A 24,197-nucleotide genomic window follows, 5' to 3' on the forward strand; every position below is an offset into this window, starting at 1 on the left:
GGAATTTTTTAGGAAGAGAAAAATTACGGGTACCAGAGAGGCGATTTGTCTCCCTGTCATTCTGGATGTCGGGGGCCTCTTCCACGTGCTCTTGCGACTAAGTCCGTTCCTGAGGATTGCGCGAGAGGCGACGAGGAGGCGACACACGCATCAACGAGCGATGGGGTTCGACGTGAACCGCTTCCAGGGCGACGTGGACGAAGAACTCGTGTGCCCAATATGCTCCGGCGTCCTCGAGGACCCCGTCCAGGTAGGACGACGCGCACGCTCGAGTCAGGGGAATCTCGCTGTAGTCCTCGTCCTCCGTCTAACCTAACCTAACCTAACGATTCCTCAGTCTGCGCGTTGTTATCCGAGGCGAGCTTCGTGAGATAGCTCGACCGGGAAAGAGGAAGCGAAGCTACATTTTTTTCTCTCGAAGAGAAATAAAATTGAGAAATAAAAAAGAAGACTTACCGGCCTCGATCGACGAGATTGACGGATCTATGGCGAGATTTTACGGTTTTCCGCGGCGTGTGATTTGTCAGACGCGTGACATCTTGCGCGAGATATACCTCGCTACGTTCATGTCAACATTTCTCGTCGTCGCTATAACCCGTTTGCATCGGCCTAGAAGCAAACCGAGTCACGTATCCGCGTCTATAGGCTAGCTTTTAGCTACTCGCTGCTATTATCAGTCATTATCATGTATTTACTTTTATCTAAACACTTCTATCATTTCCGCCACGTGGATGTTTCTTAGGCAAAATATTTATGTATGAAATATCGAAGCTACCATTTCTCATAACACTTGAATATTTTTCATATCGGCTGCAAATTTTTCATATACTTTCTAATTCCTGGGGAGACTGTATAATTTTTTCATTTATAATTTTCTTTTATTTTTCTTAAAAAATTTTTCTTAAAAAATATTTACGTATGAAATATCGAAGCTATCATCTCTCATAACTTGAATATTTTTCATATCGTCTGCAAATTTTTCATATATTTTTTAATTCCTGGGGAGACTGTATAATTTCATCATTTATAATTTTCTTTTATTCTTCTTAAAAAATTTACATCACTTTATTCTTCGAGGACATCGCAATCCATCCTACTGGAAATAATTTATATACACTTGTTTATTGCTATGAAATTGTGGCAGCTTACGAGGACTTGCAGGTGAGCAATGTGTTGCAGGCACCAGTGTGCGAGCATGCCTTCTGTCGTTCCTGCATCAACGAGTGGATAAACCGTCAGCCCACTTGCCCCCTAGACCGTACACCCATCACGTCCGCTCAGCTGAGAGCGGTTCCTAGAATCCTGAGAAATCTGCTGGCTCGTTTGTGCATCAATTGCGACAATATTGTGTACGGTTGTAACGCCATCGTTAAACTGGACAGTCTGACGTCGCATCTCGAACAGTGCGAGTACAATCCCAAGAGACCGATGCTGTGCGAGCAGGGCTGCAGCCTGATCATCCCCAAGAACGAGCTCAAGGATCATAACTGCGTGCGCGAACTGCGTAACCTGATTCAGTCGCAGCAACAGAAGCTGGCAGATATGAAACGCGAACTCGGCGAGCAACAGTTGCAAATCAACGAGCACAAGCGCGAGATTCACTTGCTCAAGGACTTTATGCGCGCCCTCAGGGTGTCGAATCCGGCGATGCGCGCGATCGCTGATCAGATGGAGCGGGACGAGGTCGTGAGATGGTCGGCGACCCTTCCACGCGCCAGGGTAACTAGATGGGGCGGCATGATCTCTACGCCTGACGAGTTGCTGCAGGTGCGAATTGTTAATTTATCAATCGTCAAAGTTATTTTGGCGTGAACAACAATTTGTAATTTTCCCTCATTTTGAGATTTTACTTTTATTCGTTTACAGACGATGATAAAGAGAACTCTGTCGGAGTACAATTGTCCACCTCATGTGATTGACGAGCTGATGGAGAACTGTCACGAGCGGAAATGGCCACCCGGCCTGAATTCCCTCGAGACCAGGCAGAACTCTCGACGACAATACGACAATTATGTATGCAAGAGAGTGCCCGGTAAGCAAGCGGTGCTGGTCCTCCATTGTGATAACACACATATGCCGGAGGATATGATGGTCGAGCCAGGACTAGTGATGATCTTTGCGCATGGCATCGAATAGAGTCATTGGATATCGTAGATGAATACGACTATTGATTCAACATTGCTTAAAGCCAAGATCATCGATATCGTCCCGCAAATGGAGGGATAGCATTTGGAATTTGCTCTTTCAGCATTTGCAAATTGAAACCGATTGTTCTGGAGGTTGATTCGAGAAACATCTGATCGTCATCAAGGTCGTTTACTCGGACAATTTCTTTAACGGAATACTCGCGGTTGGAAACGTAAGATTACATGTTATCCTTGCGAGTTCATTCCGAATTGAAGCCGCCGAACATACACGAATGATGATGCGCACACTGTCGTCCCATGTGATATGCAACTCTAGAGGCGCGATTGCCATGTACATCGAGTAGATCGGGACTGTAACCGTAATCGATGTGGTAAACCAAATAACGTATACATGCAATACGTTCGATTTGCCTTGCCAATCGGTTTATCGATTACCTCGATCGCACTCCCACAGGAAAACTCAATCGAATGTCTGGATCGTTGCACTGTGATATATCACTTCGGTGAAAAACCTCTTAAAATTACGTGATAAATGATCGACCACTCTCTCTTCTTTTGGCCGGTCAATCGATCGAATTGTACATTTTTTTTCGTCGGCGGTCCGTTTTTCGTTCATTTCAGGATCGTATACGAATACTTAGAAGTCTGAATGTTTATTGATAATACTTTAGAAGGAATAAGCTATGATTGGAGGGGAAATTCCCAAGTGATCTAATAATGCAAGCATCTCGAAATGGGGTACGAATTTGTTACGATACGATTCGTTTTTAAACATTTTTCATACATGTCAAAAGCGATGTTTTTCTCGATCTTTTTCTTATTTTTACTTTTTTCGAAATTACCCAAATTGTACGTTATAGATAAACCAATCTCATTATCATTCTCTTTTCATACCGCACGAAGCCAAACATTTTTTTAAAAATTGTCTATGATCTTTTGTTGAAGTACACGAAATATATACCTTGATTATTTCGAGTCGATGGCACATTTCACTTGTCGTATCATCGTACTAAGGTGCCGTACTATTTTGCTACATTAAATCTAAATTTTTCAAATAGTGTATCATTGAATTATCATTCGATAGTGATAAGATCATCTTGCATAAATTAGCCATTATATCAGTTAATTAGCTTTTATATTTCACAGCACCCTAATTTATATGTTTTGCAAGTCGCGTAACGTCAAATGCTTCCTCGTTATCTCTTTTACCTTGTCATAATTGTGCTAGTACATACAGCAGGATGGGCCAATAGATCTTTAGAAAATCTCCTTTTCGATGAGAGAATTTTGTAATTTATTTTCACAATACATAACTAAAAGAAATAGATTAAAGAAACAATAAATATATAGTTTGAATGAAAGAAATAGGATAGACATATTTAAATACGTTAAAAGGAAAAACATCCTGACACCTGATCAATACATCTTGTTAATTACTTCCAATAAGTCTTCAAAGAGAATCATGACGTCAAGTATGGCGAATATATTTAAAAAGCGAGAAAGAGAGAGAGTTGTATATTGTCTTTTGTACCTTTTTGTCCGATAAATTATATTGCTTGATAAATGCCATTAATCATGAACTTGGACATAAATTAGAATTTTAAGCGTAACATTTAGAGATTGTGTAGTAAGACAATTCGATCAACAGACTCTGATTATATACATACAGTATATATAATAATTATAATAAATCAGATTTTTACATATTATAAGTGATTTAATATACCTTATATTTTATTTTTTTTTTCCTCACTTTGTGCGAACAATACAATAGAATCCTATCCTAAATTATGCGACAGATGAAAGATGAATCGATTAAACAAATTAATATGCGCAAATAATAACTACAACATATTAGCAATAATCGCGAAATGTTGGCACTAGACGTTGCAAGGATCGTCTCTATAACTGTAAGTTACAGTTTAGTAAATGATGTTATCTTTTTATATTTTTTCGAGGGGGATTTAAATCTTTCAAATATCAAATTGCAACCGTTAAAATTTTCAACTATTTTGCAATAAACAGCGATTATTTTTTCCCAAAACTTTTTAAATTAAAAAGATTTATGCATGCATCATTTTCTAAATTATGGATTTGACGTTTACGTGACATTCTTTTATCAATTGTTTTTCGGAAGATACAATTTATTTTGTTGTTGAGTTAATGCAATATTCATTTTTGTACATATAATTTTCACGAGTGCACTTTTATATTTTCTTAGAGAGAGCACAGATCGCACCTGATTCACACTATATTAGGGCATGAGTTTTATGGCAGACACGCATTTTATATATGTACATTTATTCATCGCATTTTCATTAAAATTCTTCTTTTATGTGTTCGCGACATAAAATTGCAAACTATTTAAGGTACTATAATGAAATGGCGCTATATATATATTAACGAAGAAACAAGTATTATTTAAGAATGATAATTTTAGTAACATTAACAGTACCACAAGACTGAGCAAAAAAATCGAAAACGGATTTTTGAGAATTTTTTATTATGTATCGGAATTTGGATTTATTTACAATAAGTGCCGAGTGCGCGATACGCACAAAAATATACAGAATATTATATATATATATATATATATATATATATATATATATATATATATATTCATAAAGAATAAAAAACGCTTGTAAATTTTATAAATATTCTAATCTCATTTTTGACTTGCTTCCTTTTCTGTATAAACTTTCTCATCTATAGTATATAACTTATATCTCTTTTATTAGATCATATATCTTTGGTGTTACAAACATTTCTTTATCCTGTACAAGTAAATTTTCATATAACTCTTTGGAAAATTGAAAAAACATTTTTTCCAAAGAGAAAAACTAAAGGATCTATATAAATTCAGATTTTTTCATGCAGATTTATTTATATTATGTATTATTTTTTGCATGCATATAGGCATTGTAGAAATTAATGAAAACAATGTTTTGAAGAAAAAAAAAAACAATTCTCTCATGTAATTTTGGATTAAAATTTTCGTCATACGTTGAAATTCCTTTCGATCGTTTTAAATAGTCGGACATTTACCGGCAATCACTTGTCCGTAGGCTCGCTCGGGCCTGATGATGATGAGTTTCGAGTTGACATGAATGTTGTTAATGCAGCCGACATATTGAGTCTTCGAGGTGCTGCCTTGCAATCCTCTTCTAAGTAGAAAATGGCCACCGATGTATATCGGTTGCTTTGATACGACTCTACCCATATTCGAGTTACTAACTGCGGGCGGCAACGGTTTATGATCGATTGCCAGCAATACTGCATTCTTCTGTTTGGAGGCTGTTTGGAAAAAGAAAGACAATAATCGTAGAAGACATTTAATTAGCATCGAGTATTAGTATCCATTAATACAAAAGATTCCAGATTAATTTAAAAAATTGTTAAAATACAATATTGAGAATTGATCTTTTTACATTTTGTAAAAAATTAAATTATCGTACGACTTTATATCCTTTATACCTGTAATATGATGCCATTGACCGTCGCATAGGAAGTTTGATTTCGGCGGCTCATAAGAGGTCTCGATCAAGCCTTTTTGTGTCTTTACGACAAACTTGATGGTACCATTGATCATCTCCAGCACAAGATAATCCTTCTTACCATGTACCGATAGCAAGTGTCCGGACGTCGAGCGTGGTTTTATGTCCATCTCGATCTCAATCGTGCCTACATCGTTGAATCTATCAACTGAAAATTAACGGTAGAATGTTTATTTCGAATGTTTAATAATGTTCAATTAACTGTACGGAATGAAAATATATTCATCGCTTAATATGCTACACGATATGTCTAGCATACATTCTCACCTGCTTTATACAAGTTACTACCATTTCCTGGGAAAAAGAAGATACCATTTTCGACTCTGCTCGAGCAAGGTATTACGCCTATTTTCTCTGGTGGTTCTCCAACAGTTTGGCCGTTCATCATGAAATTTGCTAGACAGCCGTTAAATGTCTTATTGATAGTCTGAAAGAGATTCGAAAGATGTATATTATACATGCTTAGAATCCTTAAAGAATTTCTCTAAGAGGAATTAATTTGGCAATCTTACAATGTTTGTATGCGCGATGCTGGACATTTCTGGCAAAATACCTCCCACGAAGAACGGTGGATTAACGTTGATGGTTGTGGCGTCTCCCAGCGAGTATCCCGTCACTGGGGTCTCTTCGTCTACAGTCAGTGAGCCATATTTACCTTGTCTCTTGAAAACTACTATATGCCATGCATCGTCATTGATTAACTTGTCGTTTACCAATAACGCCGAGCCGCTTCCGCAGTTGAATATGTAGTGAACCTTAAAGAATTATTTTTCAAGATAGAGATGAGAAGATTTTGCTGTGTGAATTAAAGTACTTTGTTACCTTTCCGTTAAATATGTACACGGCGATCAAGTTCGTATTTTTGAGACCGGAAGCGTAGAATATAATTCCATTCTCCGCTGTTGTTTTTATATCGATTTGGAAATCGTAATCGTCCTTGTATCTTCCCTTCAGTGTTCTATATTCTAATCTACTGTTCTTCGCGACGCCTAAAAAATTATTAAATATTTGAAATTTTATAACATTACTTAACATAAATTTCAGATTGAATATATTTTTATTTATTTAAAAATGCATACCAAATCGCCAAGAATTCTTGACATCAGGATCCACAGCTGGATAGTATGGGAAGTGACATTCATCGACAGTTTGAGGTTGCTGTGTAGTAGTCGTGGTAGTGGTATCGTATTTTTCAACATCAACTCGTCCTTCCAACTTTGGTTCTTCCCATTCATCCTTGTCGTCTTCCTTTTCTAAGTCGACGTCTATGATATCTGAAAGAAATTTGTGTTTTTGTTCTACATTATAAATATTTACGATATGAGAGAGAGATATAGTATGATTTTTATTTCTTTAGAAAAATCTATTATTATTAACTTTGCTTACTGATTTGAGTTGACGATTCCACCGAATCTTCAGGAACTTCTGACGGCAGCAACGGTGGCAAAAATTCAGGTTCGACGATTGGCGGTAAAGCTAAATAAATCAAAGCAATATATAATTAAAAACAGAACGCGTGGCTTAAGAATGATTCACGAAATTGTAACATACGTGTTTGATCGCCACCCTTGCATTTTCCTAGGAACGCATGCGGCCTCTCAGTCGTGTTGGCAAAATTGATAATGATCTTGCTGTTGACAGTCGCGTCGCCGATGCAACCGACGAAAGGCACAGTATTAACAAGGTCGAGAGTCAACGGCAATCCGCCGATATATAGACTGCCATAGAGGAAGTTCAGCGGTGGCGGCGCCGAGTTGGTGCTATAACTCTTTGTGTCGTCGATGTCAAGACTGAGATCTGATTGGCTATGAGTGGCAGTCACTACGTGCCACTCATTATCATTGAAGTTGACATCGGACGGGTTAGTCCTAAGTACTTCACCTTGGCTATTAAATACCAGCTGACCGTCTATTAGCGACAAGAAACTGCTGGCTGGATTTCCTTGATCATCATTGGTCGCGTAGAAAATTAGACCGTCATTGGCTAAAGTTTTAAATTTAAGATTTACTTGGAGATCGTTGGATATTAAGTTGCGCCACCTCACGTAGCCAGGCATGTTTTCCTCGAACGAGACGAGCCTAGCAAACTGAAAAAAATAATTTGAAAAGTTATCAAAGTTATTAAATAATAATTCAAATTAGAAAAGTTAGTAGTTGTTCAATAAAAATTTGAATTTGTAATCCGTTTTGCATTTCACAAATAATAGAAATTTCAATTACCCTGACTGGACAACCAGGTATAACTCCAAATGCCTGAATGTTGTGAGTAAGATCGACTGAAGTATCGAGGATGACAACATCATCGATGCAACCTTCAAAGCCGTTATTGGTAACTGTATGATAATGATGTTTTACATTAGGCGGATATCCACCGAAATAAATGTGATCCGATGTAGCCAAAGGCTTGGTGGTTCCTTGCTCTTGTCTCGACGCGACCGTGTGGTCATCGATTTTCAGCGCACCCCTTGTGTCCTGTCTGATGGCTTCCAAGGTGTGCCAATTACCATCATTATATCTGTCGTTGGATTGCAAGCCAATCACACCTTCGCCAAGATCGTACTGATACAATATTCGACCTTTTTTTATTTCCAGTGATAAGAATTGCCTGCCTTTGCCCATTAGATAAATCAATCCATCTTCTGTGAGGGTCTTGAAGGATAATTTGATAATGAACTTTCTGGTATCTGGTGTGATCTGCGAACCTCTCTTACTGAGGATTGCGTATCCGTGTCGATCGAAGCGATATCCCCTACTCGGTGCAAAGTTGATGAGCTTGTCGCGCTCAAATGCACTCTTCCAGTTGTTCTCACCGTCGACAAAATTCCAGAAAGACACTGGTATATCGCCTACTATTAGCTCTTCCATCTCACCCTCGAATGAGGCTGTGGTCACGGCATCTTGAATGTGGAAGGACGACGGAAATCCACCGACAAACAATTTTGAATGCTCCTGATCTACATTGAAGATATAATAAGAGCCCGATAGCACTCGCTCCTTTTCGTATAATGCATCCTTGCCTTCACCGATATCTTCGCGAACGATCAATTTAACGTTCTTGCCAGTTCTAGAAGAAGAAGTTAGAAGAACATTAACACAAGATTATATATTAAGATATATTAGAATCAAATAAAACTAAATGAACCAGTGCTAACCTGTCGATAATTATCTGCCGCCACACGTTATCCGATACAAATCTGTTATGAATTATCTTTTCGGGTCCAGATCCTAAATCAACTATAAGTACGGGATATCCGCTTTCGATCAATAGCGCCATAAAATCATACTGCAAAATATAACATCGTTATAAGTATTCTTTGTTTACCCAAATTTTTACGATTTGTCATCGACTCACCGTCGTAGAGCGTGCTAGTTTGACTGTTTCCTCATTACCGAGATATAATAGGAAACCGTTAGTCTTGTTGGTTCTGAAATACAGAGAGATCATAGTAGATGTGGCTAGTAATGGCAGACTCTCTGGATTCTTCAACTCTAGAGTAGTGTTTCTATAGAAGGTCAAGCCAGTCTTGTATCGATTCGCTAGTTCTCGTGCATTCGCAATCTTGTTCCTCAAAGCCTCGATCCTGCTCTGCAGGTCGTTTCCGATCGTATCAACCGATTTTTGATTATTATTTAAACTTTTTAGCAGATTAATAATATTTGGCGTCATTTTGTCGACAATATCTAGCTGTTTCTTTGCCTGCGATATGTCGCGGATCGACTCTGAAGTATTTTTCGACAGCTGCTTTGTCTCTCGCAAGTCCTCCGGAATCTGATCCACGATACCGTTCATGTTGTCGATGGCAAATTTGATGTCGTGCTCGACGTTCACAGCCTGATTCATGGCATCATGCGCGATTGAGAACGACTGTAAAGGAATATTGCCGAGGGTCCTAAAATTTTATTAACAAAAATTTTATAACATACAGATAATAAAAAGTTTTATTTGTAGCATAAATGCTAAATTATAAGCCTCTTAATATACAACATGTATTATTTTCTTTATAAATATAAATTTAATTTTTTAAAAAATAATTTTTAAAAAAATTTAATAAATAAAATATAAAATATAACTTTTCTTCTTTTTCTTTCTTAAAATTGAAATATTAAAAATAATTGTACTTGTCAATAGAATCGAGAAGTTCCTTGTTGAGGTTGTTTTGGTTATCGATCAAGGTCGCGTTGTTTGTTGCATCTCGCAAATCATTCTCTGGCTGTTCAGTTGCCTTCATTAGAGCGAGTTGTGCGACGGAGAATAACTTAAAGCATTCTTGTCGAGAATCCAATATCTTTTGCTCGATTCCAGCAGACTGAATAAATGGAATTACATACATACAACAAATTAATTAAAAATTTTCTAATGTGTATAAAATAAATAAAATAAATAAAATAAATAAAATGAAAAATATAATTAAAATAAATAAATCAAGATTATATAATATAGTATATTAAGCCCCGTACTAATAATGTTGCATTCTCAGCAGCGTTTATAGCATCGTCCGCAGCGTCTTTCGCAGCTTGAATAGCGATTTCGATATCTCTGTATGCTGAAACGGCTCTCACGGCGTTAGTATTGCGAGTATCAGTTAACAAACTATCCAGTTCCAACGAACGATTATACAAATATACTGCATGAGAATGAGCTCTCTGTATCGGTTCAGTTAGATCGAATAACATTTGATCGTTGTGGACGATGGTATTGTTCAACTGAGCAGCCGTGTCGCCAACGGCATTGGTTTCTGAAAAAGAGAAAATTTTTATTTTACCTCCATTTCCGCGATTATTTTTCTCAAAGCATCTTCAAAACATTGAGATAAAAAAGAAATGACATTTACGCAGAATAACGATGTTGGCTTTAGCGTCATTAAGGAACTGGCTGGCATTTTTGTTGAGCTTCTCGCCGGCTTCTAAATCTTCCTTTGCTTCAGCCGTGGAATTTTTCACCACGTCCAAGTTACCAGTCTGCGCTGCGATTCTGTTCTCTCGATTCAACTTATCGACCATGCTGGCCGATTCTTGAGCCGTTTGCGCAATATCTAGCAAATCATCCATCTTGGCGCTAGCGTTCTTGATCCTATTGCTAAGATCAGATGCAGCGAAGCTTAAATTGCTGACCGGAAAATTGTACTGCTGCATCTCGGAAACTAGAATGTTGGCCTGGTCGGCTTGGTCCACGGCATTGTCTCGGAACTTGACGAAGGAAACGTCTTGGATTTTCTTCAGAATCTCCTTTGCCTCGTTTAGGGCACTTTCGAGCTTGGCGGCTGTTCCTAATTCAATATTCAATACCAATGATTGCACCTCCGATACAATTAGATTTACTAAATCAATCTTGCGTGCCACATCTTCATCCAAGGTATTCATATCCCGCAGTGTGTTTTCCGCATCGTTCTTTGACTTGATACTGTCTTCGGCGGTGAAGTCAATCTGTCGTTTCTGATTATACACTATATGCTCCAAGTCCTTTAATTTCTTTTGTAATGGCTGCAAGTTTACTCGACTTGGATCTAGCGATTGAACTTCAGGATAAAGCTCGTTGGCTGTATCATTGATAAATTTGAGTCGTTGGTTTGTAAAGTAACCTTCCGCAACGGTCTAAAAACACATCAGAGACACATTCCAAGTTATATATACTTGTTTTATACATATACATATGTATATTCATGAGAGATACTCTCTTCTTTGCTTACACTATATTCGCGCGAAATGGGTTGCAATAAATCTTCCAATTCATCTGTGACATCCAGAAGATTCCCCGTACAAGAACCGCAGGAGAAACAACCTTGCGCCGGTATAAGCACATGTCGATACGGACAATGGTCGCATTTTTCACCAATCACACCTGGTAGACAGGTACATTGGCCGGTGGTTGTATTGCAAGATACGCCGACAGAATAACCAGTGTGACATTCACAAGCTAAAATAGATACATGTGATGATTTGAACCTTAATTTGAGCAAATTTTGATTTATCGTAAGAAAAACTATTACTCTACATAATAATTATCAAGCGCTCTAATAATCAGTTTAGTAAACATGATTTTTTTACGCTTGAATAAAACTTAATATTAATGATCTTTGTAAGAAAAATAATTATTCAAATATTGACTCAAGAAAGCTACTTTACATGTGCATCCATCTGATTCATAGTTCCAATATCCTTGAATGCATTGGTCGCATCTGCGACCGGTGACACCCGGCATACACTTGCACTGTCCCGTCTCCTCATCACACTGGCTGCTCTCTGAGGCTGGACCGCATTCGCAGGGCCTGCAGCCTTCACAAGCGCTGAAGCCATAATGATCGGGCGCGCAGCGATCACATTGCTCGCCGATCACGTTTTCTTGACAGAAGCATTGGCCGCTGTAGCTATCGCAGTGCTCCATCCCGCACTCATCGCACACACAGCTGCGACAGTCCTTTCGCTGTACGGCATCGCCGAAGAATCCAGGCGCGCACAAATTGCACGCCTCGCCATATGTATTATTCAGGCATTGCAAGCATTGACCAGTGATGCTGTCACATGAGCCGAACTGATTGGTGTCTATATTGCCAGAGCATTCGCACAGCTTGCAATAGTCGCCGTACACTTCAGGATTGCCGTAGTAACCGGCAGCGCAAGCCTCGCAACGGGCGCCGTAATATCCAGGTAGACAGTCGCAGCTAATCTTATTGCCCTCGTCATTTACCTCGCAGCCAGTGGCGAAGTTGTTAGAAGTAACCGGTAGTGGGCACGCGCAAATTAAACAATCAGACGGTGTTCCCACTGTGGCGTTACCATAATAGCCCTGTTCACAGAACTCGCAATGGTCGCCGGTGGTGCCATTCTTGCAATTCTGCGAGATATTAAAGAAAGTTTATAAGCTTTCATCGGAAAAATCTGGAAATTTTATTCTAAGAAGAAGATTTCCTTTTCAACTTACCTGACAAATTCCAGTGTTCACATCACATATGGTCGCATGGCCATTGCATTGACACGGCGCGCAATATCCTCCGTACGGTCCTGATTTAACTCTGTAGTAGCCAGGTGCGCATTCTTCGCATGAAAGTCCTTGGTAATTGGGTGGACATTGGCACTGCTCGATACTGCTGGCTGGAACATTATATTGCGCGGAATACTGTTCCGTTGTGACATCCAAAGTTGCGTACGCTAATCTGTAAATATATTTAAAAAAAGAATAAGATTCATCGACATTTCGACGCATATAGAGTCGCGGATACATACGTTGCCATTAAGCTGGGACTCCAATATGTAGCACGTACATAAATTCCGCGTAGATTTTCTAGAACTACCATAAATTGTTCTCTCGTAGCGCTGAGTCTATTGCTAGTTAAAAAGTTAGTCTCAACGAGACGAACGGAAGATCTGAAGTTTACAAAAGACGGCGGCTGTTCGTCAGAATAGTAGAACAGGGTAGTATTGGCACCCTGAAGAACCACATCAGCGGCGCTGACAGCCTTACCGAAGGGTCCCGTACTATAGTAAACGGTATAGTTGAAATATCCGCCGTAGGAAGTCAATTTTTTACCGAGATATGTATCAGGCACTGAGAAATAGACAATATTCTCGTAAGTATCATTATTGCTAAGAGAGACTTTAATTGTAGTGGCATTATCCTCAGGATAGGTCGACAGATTAGTGAAATCGCCATTTTTATCTACGGGCGCGACTATTTCCCAATTAGCCATGTCCATAAGATGAGTCCAATAGAGGCTCGCAGAGGCACATCTGATGAGTAAATGACAATATTTTATTATGCTTTAAGATATATATATATATATATATATATATATATATATATATATATATAATATTTTTAATATTTTATATATGATATTTTAATAAGTAACTAATAAAAACACAGAAATAAGTTATAATCATAAAAAATAATTGCAATAGCAAATGTAAAAACCTGGTGGTCTTGCCAAAACAGAAGCATTTGGTACAGCCGTCCTCATTGTCAGCCTGAATATCGAAAGTGCCTTCACGGCATACATCGCACGCTGAACCCTGGACGTTCTCCTTGCAGAAGCACTCAGCTGTATACTGATCGCAAATGTCACTGGTAGTGCCGCGCGAGTCGCAGTCGCAGCGCTCGCAATGCGGGAATTGTGAGTAGCCGGCACGGCAGCGGTCGCATTGACGACCCACCACGTTCTCTTTGCAACGACAGCCGCCATCGAATAGGTCGCACTGCCGATCACCGTCCAGAACGCCCATAGGCGAGCAGTTGCATTCTTCGCAGCCGATAATTGGATGGAATCCATATGTACCAAGCTCGCATTGATCGCACCTAAGACCTGTCACTCGTGGCGGGCAGATACATCTACCACTGTTTGGTTCGCAGAGCGCGGTCGTAGGGCAATTGCATGGTCTACATCTAGGATAGCCATAGAAACCTGTCCGACAGATCTCGCATCGTCTGCCGATGATGTTCGGTCGGCAAGGACATTGACCGCCAAACTTATCGCATTCGAAACTAGTGGAGCCTTCGACATCACAGTTGCACGGTAGTGCGCCGTTATTGTAATTGGCTGTCAGCGAAAAACTGGAATCGCGACAGAAACCATCCTCGGTGACGTTGATATGAAAATGATTGTTACCGCAACGCTTGATAAACTCCTTAGTCCGATCAAATTGTAGTTTGCCGAGAATTTTTTCGTTATATTGATCTGCCGGTATCACCAGGATATAATCCAGCCAAATACCGCGGCCATCACCGGGCTCCTTTAGCGTCAGCATAAAGTTCTCGATCAATTGGAATCTGGTACCGCCACCATCAATCTGACGTACGATGCTGCGGCAACCGCTATTACTAGGACAGTGGGGAACCGGCACCTTTGCTTCATAGTACTTGCCGTTCTGCACTAGCACGTCCAATTCGAACTCGGGATGGTCTGGTTGATAATATTGTATCACGAAAACGTAATCTCCCTGCTGAGACACATTTGCACGAATATCCACCATTGCGTCATCATCACCTAAGTAAATCAACTTAGTAACGTTATCGTAAATACCAGAAGGTCGATGTTTGGCCTCGAGAACGCCGCTGGACGTTTCAAACTCAATCTTCTTGGCATCAGCTGCGCCAGAGAACAGTCCCTGTATACATTTACCATCCTTCCTCACACATATGGATTTGGGCTCCACATAGTCCAGTGACCACTGATTATAGGGAATTGCTACTACCGAGTCAATCCCAACATTGGAAGCCGGTTCGCCAGTTAACACCAAGCTGACATAATTTGACGGAAAGTTCATGACGGCTACCTTACCATAAGTATCAGTAACGACTTGTCGGCAGGTGCTAGTATATTTGCAGGGGTTTAAAGTAACTTTGCCCTTGCCGACGGTATTGGCCTCAATTAATAATATTGACGTAGATTGCTCGTCTCGTGATGTAACATAAGTCACCACGAGAACATGGGGACCAGGTTTGCTAATTCTCAGTTCGAAGTGGATCTCCTCTTGTTGATTATTGATGAGCGGTACTTCCTCTTTGCCAATCTCTTGCAGAGCCTCGTGATCAGTGAAATATTCTGTTAATGGAATTCGGAGATTGTTCTCGCTAAGGAAGCCGCCGCCACCATAAACCGAGTCAAACCGTATCAAATTGGGATATCCATAGTGTCTGCAGAGTCCCCTGTAACCGACTTCGCAGGGTATATTCACATCTTGCGTTAGTATGCCACCTTCGTAGTATTCAGATGGTAATAGGACAAAGTAGTCAAGGAACAAACTCTTTTCCGTAGCAATTTTGATAGACCAATGTCCAGGATCCATCACCATAGGCGATGGATGATTGCCATGCGCTCCGGCAACTGTTACAAAAGACGGTTGGCTGGTCGGTTTGAAATTGACTTTAAAGTGCTGCTCTACCTCGGTTGGATTGTCGGGAGTGATAGTAATGGTGCCGAGAATCGGCTCATTATTAGGGTTGACATAGCGTAGAACCATTCGGTAAAGCGAGGACTTGCCGATGCCGACACCCAGCACGATCTCGTCCTGCAGAGCGGAGAACACAGCGTAACCTTTCCAACTGAAGCCAGGGAAGAGATCTTCCGTAAAACCATAACGGACGGCGCTGCCGCTAGGAGTTCTGCCGTCCTCAGCCTCGTATTGATATTGATGAAGCGTAGGAAAATAGTGCGCCTTTAAAGGCTCCTTGCATGTTATACCGGTCACTCGTGGTTGGCAAGGGCACTGGCCGGTTTGCTTGTCGCATATCAGATTCACGGAACCACCGACATCGCATGCACAGTCTTAAGAATAATGTAAATGTTGCAGATTATTATTAGATATTTAATCGATTAAGGAATAGAAGATTGTCGATTCGGTAGTCGACTTACCCGAACAACCGAAAAGATTGCTCTCTTGAAGATTGTATGTTCCATCGATACATCTGCTGCATCCTCTATCAGTCACTCCAGGCTTGCATATGCACTGTCCAGTCTTAGTGTCGCACTCGCCGATGCTGCCAATGACTCCGGGAATGTTACAATGGCAGTCTTTTGAATATAAATATATATATTTTATATAATAAAAAAAAAATTATAAAATATGAAACTTTATATTCATATCATATAATTATTTTTTTTGTATTAAGAAAATATGATGATTTTTAACTTTACAAATCTCATTATCTATTATCTCGTATTATTTTACATAATGTTATTTTTTATAATAAAAAAATAATGTTGATATATTTTATAATTTTTCAATATAGAATTAATTCTAGAATATAGATTCACAAACCTTCGCAACCATCCGGATTGTAAGGCTGCAGATTCCAATAGAGTGGCTTGCATTGGTTGCATATTCTACCCTCGACTCGATCCTTACATTGGCAAAGTTCGCCAGGCGGTAGAGATCCGCAACCTTGAAAGGTCGCAACTATGCCGGCCGGATCACAATTGCAACCCTCGCAGGTGGGGAAGTTGTAGTAACCCTCTTTGCATTGTTCACATCGGATACCGTCAAAGTTTTCCCGACATTGACATTTACCCTCGCTGTCGCAGGACACACCGATCGAGCCATGACTGTCACAATTACATGCTAAAGAGAGAATCAAAGGGTTATAAAAAAATTTAATTAATAATATAATATAATTAATATAAATATAATTAATATTAATATAATTTGAGATTAAGTAAAATAAAATATAAAATAATTCAAAGATTAATAAGATATTTAAAGATAATCAAATACTGTACAGAGAAGTTCAATTGAGACATTCTTTTGTATAATGTAAAGAGTTTCGATTCACATACCGATGCACTCCGGATATTTGTAATATCCCGGACTGCATTGATTGCAAGTTCTTCCGGCGAAATTGGTGAGACACGAGCACTTGCCCGCGGAATCGCAACTGATGATGGATGAGCCGACAGAACTACAATTGCACGGTCTACAGTTGGGATAACCGTAATATCCAGGAATGCACTGGTCACATCTAGCACCGCCGTATCCGTCCTTGCATAAGCAAGCACCATCATTCTTGTTGCAAATGCCGGGTTTTGTTCCACGCGCATCGCAATTGCAATCTGCAATTTAAATAAAAATAATCATCCTCAGGATTAGCATTATAAATTTAGGGACATAAATTTAATTTTATATATATCTATTTAGATTACTTTCTAAATTTATGTCCCGTAGAAATTTTATTTAATATCGAGCATTTAAATTATTTAAAATAATGACAATAAACTTTTAGCTTTTAAATAATTAAAATAAATATTAAAATAAACGCTTAATTATTTTTATAATTATTTTTGTAATATTTTTTATATTATATCGATATAGCAAGAGTATTCTATAACTAGAAAAATATTGAATTGTTATAAAAGAACAGTAATAAATAAAAGGTCTGAACAATAATAAATGAAAAATTATCATCAGAAGACAACGTACCGAATGCTAAATTAAATTTTTTATGTTATTGCTATTGATAAAATAGCATTCTACCGTGCAATAGAAGAAACCGAAGAATATTTTTTCATGAAATATAAAAGTTAAATTGCGACGTACTTAGCGATAATTAAAATGCTGACGTACATGTGCAAAGAGGATAATTGAAGTAACCGTCCTCGCAAATGTCGCACGATCTGCCGCCATAGTTGTTTTTGCATGTGCAGTTACCTGATACCACATCGCAGACGCCGTTCATAGCGCCCAGAAGATTGCAGACGCAAGCTGAAATCGTAATTATATATCTTTTAGATAATTTAATGATCGAAAAAAGAATTAAATAAGATACAAATCTCTAAGAGATTCACTTACGTAAGCAATCGGGGAATTTGTAGTATCCCTCCGCGCAGAGATTGCAATAGTGACCGGCGTAATTAAATCTGCAAGGACAATAACCATCCGTTGCTTCGCAGTGATAACCATCGGTGCCCTGTAAGTGGCACTCGCAAGGTCGGCAAGTGGGATAGCCGAAGTACCCGTAATTGCAAGAGTCGCAGTTCGGCGGGGCATATTCTTTCCGACACTCGCACTTCCCGGTGGAATCGGCGCAATTTCCGGTCGAATAAAAGTAATCGCAGTCGCAAGCTAAACATTCGAAAATAATCGCGAATTAAACGTCATTAATAAATTTTATAATCATCTCAAATCAAGGACTTACGTTGACACACGTCGGTCGCGTTCAGCGGTTTGTCCCGAGGCCTATAAAACCTAGGTTTACAGCGATTGCAATTGATGCCCTCGGTATTATGTTTGCAATTCTGACATATACCACCGCCCTCGTAATTACCGTGAATATCCAGCGACAAGTGTTTTTCGTCCATTTCCGGATCATAGCTGCACTCGTCCGAGTGTCCGAAACAATTGCAGGCTGCAAAATAATTCAATACATATTTAAATAAAAAAGAATCTTAAAAAGAATTTGGAGAAATGTTCAGAATTTGATTGACGGAGGAATAAGAATTAATTTGTATGTTATTATAGAGAAATAATTTTTTAGAACAAATAAAAGCGTGGAATCACATTTTCATTATTCCTATATTGAGAGAGTTCTGTTTATCTATCGGAACGAGAAAGCAAATTATTCTTACGTTCGCATGTGAATTTTTTAGATGCCGTGGACTGCTGCCACTTCTTCTGCTCGAAGCCCTTGCAACAAGTCGCGCACTGAGGCCCGCAAGTGTTGTGCTGGCATCGGCAGACTAGTTTCTTCGGCATATTGGGGTCCTGAATGTCGCAAGTATCCGCATGTCCGTTGCACATGCAGCGACCGCCGATGCTAATATCCTTTATTGAATAAAAGTACTGCAACAGACAAATAATATTTTTAAGAATTAAATTATAAAATATGTATGCGTAACATTTTAATTACGATATAAAATTTTAATTAAATAAATTTAATTAAATAAATTCTAAAATCTCGAAGTTATTTTTGTTCAATGATACAAAAATATATATATGAAAAAATCGAAAGTGAAATATCTTACTCTTCTCGTAACAGTGGGATCCTGACGGACGACGGACATTAGATGACCTAGTAAATTCTTTGTCCTGAGAAAGCGGAAACGGACGTTGGTCGCCCGCGTCCATTCTTGTAGCAAGGTTGAATTGAAATAGTGTTTCGCCGAGGGCCGGTTGTTCAAAATCGAGATTGGAATTTCACCGCCCTCGAGCGGGACAACCTGCGAGAACTCGGTTGTGCAGATCACACTGTCGTCTCGAACGATCGGCTTGTGGCTGTCTACACCAAAATACGTCAAACAATCACTGGCGGAATCCGAAAAGTACTGCCAGGGCGACCAAGTCTTGCCGTAGTCCTTCGACTTTTCTAGGACCCAAAGCCCTGGCCGGGGGGAGTTGCCCATTCGTATGTAAACGTAAGCCACATGGAATTCCTTCCATAAAAAACGAAGAACCCAATTTAAAAAAATTTTATATATTCTAATCAAAATTTTTTCTTCCATTTCCTCGATTTATCCTTTTTTAAATAAATATTATAAATATTAGATATATAATATTTATTTAAAAAAGGATAAATCGAGGAAATGGAAGAAAAAATATACATATATTTATTTATAATACATAATATAACATATATATATATATATATATATATATATATATATATATATATATTTTATAGTTTATAATCTTTTAATTTTTTTCAAAATATCTTACTATTAATTGTTACATTTCACGGAGAAATGCGTCATTCGCTAAATTTATAGTTTTGAATTTTACAATTAGATCTGCTTTGTGAGTTCTCTTATTTCAAACAGAATAATAGGAACCGAGGGTAAAAACTGAAGACTGAATGCCAGATGTATGCCATGCAAAGTTTCGGTGCTACTAAAATCTCAAGTGTGGGCTGACAGATTTGAGAGAGAAAGAAAGAAAGGAAAAAAGAGAAAGAAAATGGAGGATACATAGATAGATAGAGAGAGAGGAAAAAGAAAAAAAATATTTACTTTTTGAGATAATATATACTTAAAAAAATTAGAGAGTGCAGTGGTTTTATAATTATATATTAAAATTAATGAGAAACAAAATATGCTTTTAAAAATCGCTTACGTAAATAATTTAGTAGAGAAAGAAAAAGTGGAGAAAGAGAAGATGGATAAAGAGAGGAGCAGACACGGTAAAACGTCGGTGTAAATGAACCTTTCTAGGAAGATGATTAGCAGACGACAGACTCCGCGTGCGTTGCAGTCACGAACTTAAACTTGTGATAACAGCTAATACATGCACTGCAAAAATTAAGTCGGGTCCAGATACGGTCAACTCTAAATGAAATCTCTCGCTATATATTTGCTAATAAAAATTATACGGAACAAAATCAGATTTATACTTGAAAAAATCAGATTTATACTTACAAAATAGTTTAATACTTATAATTGTTGAAAAATTATGTTCTTACTAATTGTCAATGAAAATTAATCTCTTTATAATACATATAATACATGCATATAATTAGAATAAGAAATTTTAAGAAAAATGTACCCTAATTTTTTAACAAATAAAACGACGAAAATATGATTAAAGATGAAATCGTTGATATTTTCTGTCTTCAAACTTCCCATCATTCTCCGGAAGTGAATCGAAGATAAATCTTCCCACTTGCAGGAAAACGCCTACTCTATATGTGATAGAAATGTTTATGTCGCCGATAAAAGGATCGCGTTTTTCATCATTTCCTGTCACTTCTATGTGAATCACGAATCTTTTCAATACGCTATAAAAACTTTGGCATATATATATAACTCTTGTACATTTTATATAATAGAAGAGTTTTTTAAAATTAAGAGTTGATATAATAGAAGTTTATACCTGTCCAAGATCAATCGTCAGATTCACTTCGTTATACTTCATCCCTCTGGATAAAGGCGGCGATTGCCACCAAGTTTCCATGCCATCAACCGCGTATTCAGGTGGATGTCTTTTCTCAGGATTATCAGGATCACAATAGTCGCATACCTGAAAAAAATGAAATTTACACGCTATATTAAAACAAAAAGAATATCAATTAATCGGATTGAATTTAGAACATATGTATGAATCTCAAATGTAAAGACCTCTTTAGAAAATTTATAATCTATTAAATTTGTGTGCAAAAAATTCAAAACAGAATCTTTCTAATTTTATGTGTGGTGTAATATAGGGAAATTATATTTGTGAAGAAATAAAAACATATATACAAAATGTGCACACATATAGATGTACATATAAGCACACATATGTATCAAGAAACAACACAACAAGATTATAAATAGATTCTTAGCTGAAATTTTTTGTCGCAAATTATAGATTTATAAAATGAACTTAAGGTTAAAATAAAATAAAAATTTTTATTAAAATCAAATCTGTTACACTTTATTGATTTCTTATCGTAGTAGTATATTAAAATATTAAGAATTAAATTAATTAAAATATTTGAATATGAAATATAAAAGTATAAAAAGCAATTTTTAGAAAGAATCGCAAGATAAAATATAGAATAAATAAAGGTTTTTCTTTTCAAAATCTATGTAGATCATCCGTGACATCAGAAAGCCTCTTAATTTTCGAATAAACGATCAAGTGTTATCGAGAGGTCATCCGTATCTTCCGCTTTATCGGACCTTGCGACTTCTTTTTTATTTAGTATAAAGAGGTAGAGAAAAAGTGAGAAAATCATGTCGTACATTGATGTGATCGAAATATTAATCGATCTAGAATCCAAAATTGTTGAATTAATAATTTGATAATTACAATATAAGCTGAAATTGTCAAACTTGACAATTATGCACAATTAATTTTGCGATAATCAAATTGATACACATATAGCATTTATTAATTATGTATATTTATAATATAAATCTATATTCATATGAATATACATTCATAATATATAAATATATATATTTTCTGTTCTGACGATAAAAATTGCCGTTATACTTTCAAAAATGTTACGTGATCCTGTGAGACCCTATCGAGCATTCTTCTAACACAATTATAGATGCTGCGGACTTCTTATTGTTAGCTGAATCTTTCTTACGAAAGCTTTGAAATCGTTCTTTGTCCTGATTTGCCAACAAAAAACTTGTTAATACGCGAGTCTATTAATTTTTGGAACAATCGCGAACGTGACGATTATGCTCGAAGAGATTGCAATTGTAATTCGCAGGATACACAATTTATATAATAATATTTTATCGAGAATACTGTTTTGATAAATACTAGCTTAATGTATTAGCTGTTTTTACTATATAAAAAATATGTAAAATATTGATAAATTTTTGAAAATAGTTTCTAAATTCGTCTTAAGATGCTAGAAGTATAATTTGCATGTTTAATAGAAATATATTATATATTATAAATTTATTAATAATTTTATATGTATATATATATATATATATATATATATTTGTTATTTAAATATTTTAATTTTTAATAAAATAAATTAATAAAGAAAATAATAAAATAAATTATTAAATAAACTACTAATAAAAAAAATTTTTATTAATAAATATTCAACGATGTTATATACAGGGTATCCCAAAACTCATAATCAATCTTTCAAAAACAAATTCCTAGGATTATTTGGAGACGATTTTTCCTCAGCGAAAATGTCAATGAAGATCATCATTTTTTGCATGTTCCCGATTTTTGTCATATATTTCTTTGCAATTAAGCCTCAAATTAAAACTCAACTAAAGTAAACTCTATTTAAAATTAATCGAAGAATGTGGTTTTGTTAATATTTTATTTCTACAAAGCTTAGTTTACAAAAAACCCCTTATTTCCAATCACTTATAATTCGAAAATTATTAGTGCCTCGACATTTTCGTTGAGGAAAAATCGTCTTCAGATGATCCCAGGAATCTGTCTTTGAAAAATTGATTATGAGTTTTGGGACACTCTGTATATCTTTAATTATATTTATTTATCTCTTGTATATATATATCTGTATATATATATATATATATATATATATATATATATATATATGTGTGTGTGTGTGTGTGTGTGTGTGTGTGTATCTATATGCATGTATGTATTCGCCATTCGATTGATAAAAATAATCTTTTATAAACGATTTCATTCATGTTCCTTGTTAAAACGATTATTTCTTATCATAATTCTAAGATGGAGAGACCGAGAAAATATATTTGACAGATAATTATAAATGTTTACACGAGTGTTACACTTTGACGATACATATATATTTCCTATACGAATAAGAAAGAGAAGTAGTTGAGTGAGTGTTGAAGCTGATAAACTGTTGGACTGGTAAGATCTAATGATAATATATATAATTTAGTGCGAATACTGAAGACGGAAAATATATCATGATTTTTCAACGTACAAGAATATTCATTATAATCAACTTTGATTGTGTTAATACAAATTTATAAACCTTAGCAGGTTTAAATGTTAAATTTAAATGCAAGAGAGATAAAAATATGTGGATCGTTTTTTATCTTTATTTCTGAATAAAATTTATTTTTTCTGTAATAATCGATAAATTTATTTTAATATATATATCTAAAAAATGTGTAATTATATAAAATTTATGTAAACCGGAAGATTATAAATAAATAATAATATGTGCAGTTTTTATATAAATTTTTATATATGATATATTATTATAGAAATTATATTAAAAATAGAATCATATATTGTTAAAAAAAAAATATTCTCCACTATATTATTTTCTTTTTTAACTTACCTGACCCTGTATTAGATTAATATCTTCATCTTGATCGGCGTTCGCACCAACAAGCTTACAGTAAAGCTCTGGACCTGTGGAGTCGACGCCGCACGTAGCCGAGGCGATGATGTTTTTGCCTTCAGCCAGGTTGAAGTATGGCGGCGTCAGGATCTCGCCCTTGGACAGCCGGGTGACCAGCAAGAGGCCGGCAAGGATCGCCGGCAAGCGCATCCTGCCAGCGGCGAAAAGAGACACCTCTCCTCTTGAGTTCCTTCAAGAAATCGTTCCGCTCCTTCCTTCTTCTCCTCACTTTCGTCTTCCCTCCACGCACTGCCACTCTTCC

At 37.0% G+C, this 24,197-nt stretch overlaps 2 protein-coding genes across 4 annotated transcripts; one reads left to right on the plus strand and one right to left on the minus strand.

The window, feature by feature from the left end:
• The first annotated feature begins 82 nt into the window (after positions 1 to 82).
• LOC105257773 (E3 ubiquitin-protein ligase NRDP1) lies at positions 83 to 3,842 on the plus strand. 3 transcript variants are annotated; one of them, XM_011268630.3, is made up of 3 exons: positions 83 to 250; positions 1,180 to 1,767; positions 1,867 to 3,842. In XM_011268630.3, exons 1-3 carry the CDS (start codon positions 161 to 163, stop codon positions 2,134 to 2,136), a joined length of 948 nt encoding a protein of 315 aa, XP_011266932.1. In that variant the 5' UTR covers positions 83 to 160; the 3' UTR covers positions 2,137 to 3,842. The 3 variants fall into 3 exon arrangements, with proteins under 3 accessions (XP_011266932.1, XP_011266931.1, XP_011266933.1); XM_011268629.3 differs by having other exon boundaries at positions 135 to 250; positions 1,162 to 1,767; XM_011268631.3 differs by having other exon boundaries at positions 147 to 250; positions 1,145 to 1,767.
• A 950-nt stretch (positions 3,843 to 4,792) lies between these two features.
• On the minus strand, positions 4,793 to 24,085 carry LOC105257775 (laminin subunit alpha). The gene is made up of 29 exons (XM_011268632.3): positions 23,873 to 24,085; positions 20,992 to 21,138; positions 19,152 to 19,559; positions 18,756 to 18,969; positions 18,326 to 18,535; positions 17,980 to 18,252; positions 17,755 to 17,892; positions 16,971 to 17,243; positions 16,456 to 16,755; positions 16,050 to 16,208; positions 13,613 to 15,962; positions 12,925 to 13,428; positions 12,623 to 12,854; positions 11,827 to 12,535; positions 11,391 to 11,617; positions 10,536 to 11,295; positions 10,162 to 10,439; positions 9,823 to 10,010; positions 9,056 to 9,593; positions 8,856 to 8,986; positions 7,924 to 8,767; positions 7,256 to 7,790; positions 7,091 to 7,180; positions 6,784 to 6,978; positions 6,527 to 6,693; positions 6,217 to 6,459; positions 5,972 to 6,131; positions 5,625 to 5,852; positions 4,793 to 5,444 (listed from the first exon to the last, which is right to left on the minus strand). Exons 1-29 carry the CDS (start codon positions 24,083 to 24,085, stop codon positions 5,176 to 5,178), a joined length of 10,983 nt encoding a protein of 3,660 aa, XP_011266934.1. The 3' UTR covers positions 4,793 to 5,175.
• Between the last annotated feature and the right edge of the window lie 112 nt (positions 24,086 to 24,197).

This window comes from Camponotus floridanus, unplaced genomic scaffold (assembly GCF_003227725.1).
Source record: "Camponotus floridanus strain SB8 unplaced genomic scaffold, Cflo_v7.5 scaffold2, whole genome shotgun sequence".
NCBI classification, from domain to species: Eukaryota; Metazoa; Arthropoda; class Insecta; order Hymenoptera; family Formicidae; genus Camponotus; species Camponotus floridanus.

Bases quoted from the DNA above. Each gene is read 5' to 3' on its own strand.
- LOC105257773 (XM_011268629.3), top strand. From the start codon at position 161: ATGGGGTTCGACGTGAACCGCTTCCAGGGCGACGTGGACGAAGAACTC. The intron at 251-1,161 runs GTAGGACGACGC...GAGGACTTGCAG, and splicing joins TCCTCGAGGACCCCGTCCAG to GTGAGCAATGTGTTGCAGGC. The intron at 1,768-1,866 runs GTGCGAATTGTT...ATTCGTTTACAG, and splicing joins CGCCTGACGAGTTGCTGCAG to ACGATGATAAAGAGAACTCT.
- LOC105257775 (XM_011268632.3), bottom strand. From the start codon at position 24,085: ATGCGCTTGCCGGCGATCCTTGCCGGCCTCTTGCTGGTCACCCGGCTG. The intron at 8,987-9,055 runs GTGAGTCGATGA...TATATTTTGCAG, and splicing joins AACTAGCACGCTCTACGACG to TATGATTTTATGGCGCTATT. The intron at 6,460-6,526 runs GTAACAAAGTAC...TAATTCTTTAAG, and splicing joins TGTACATATTTAACGGAAAG to GTTCACTACATATTCAACTG.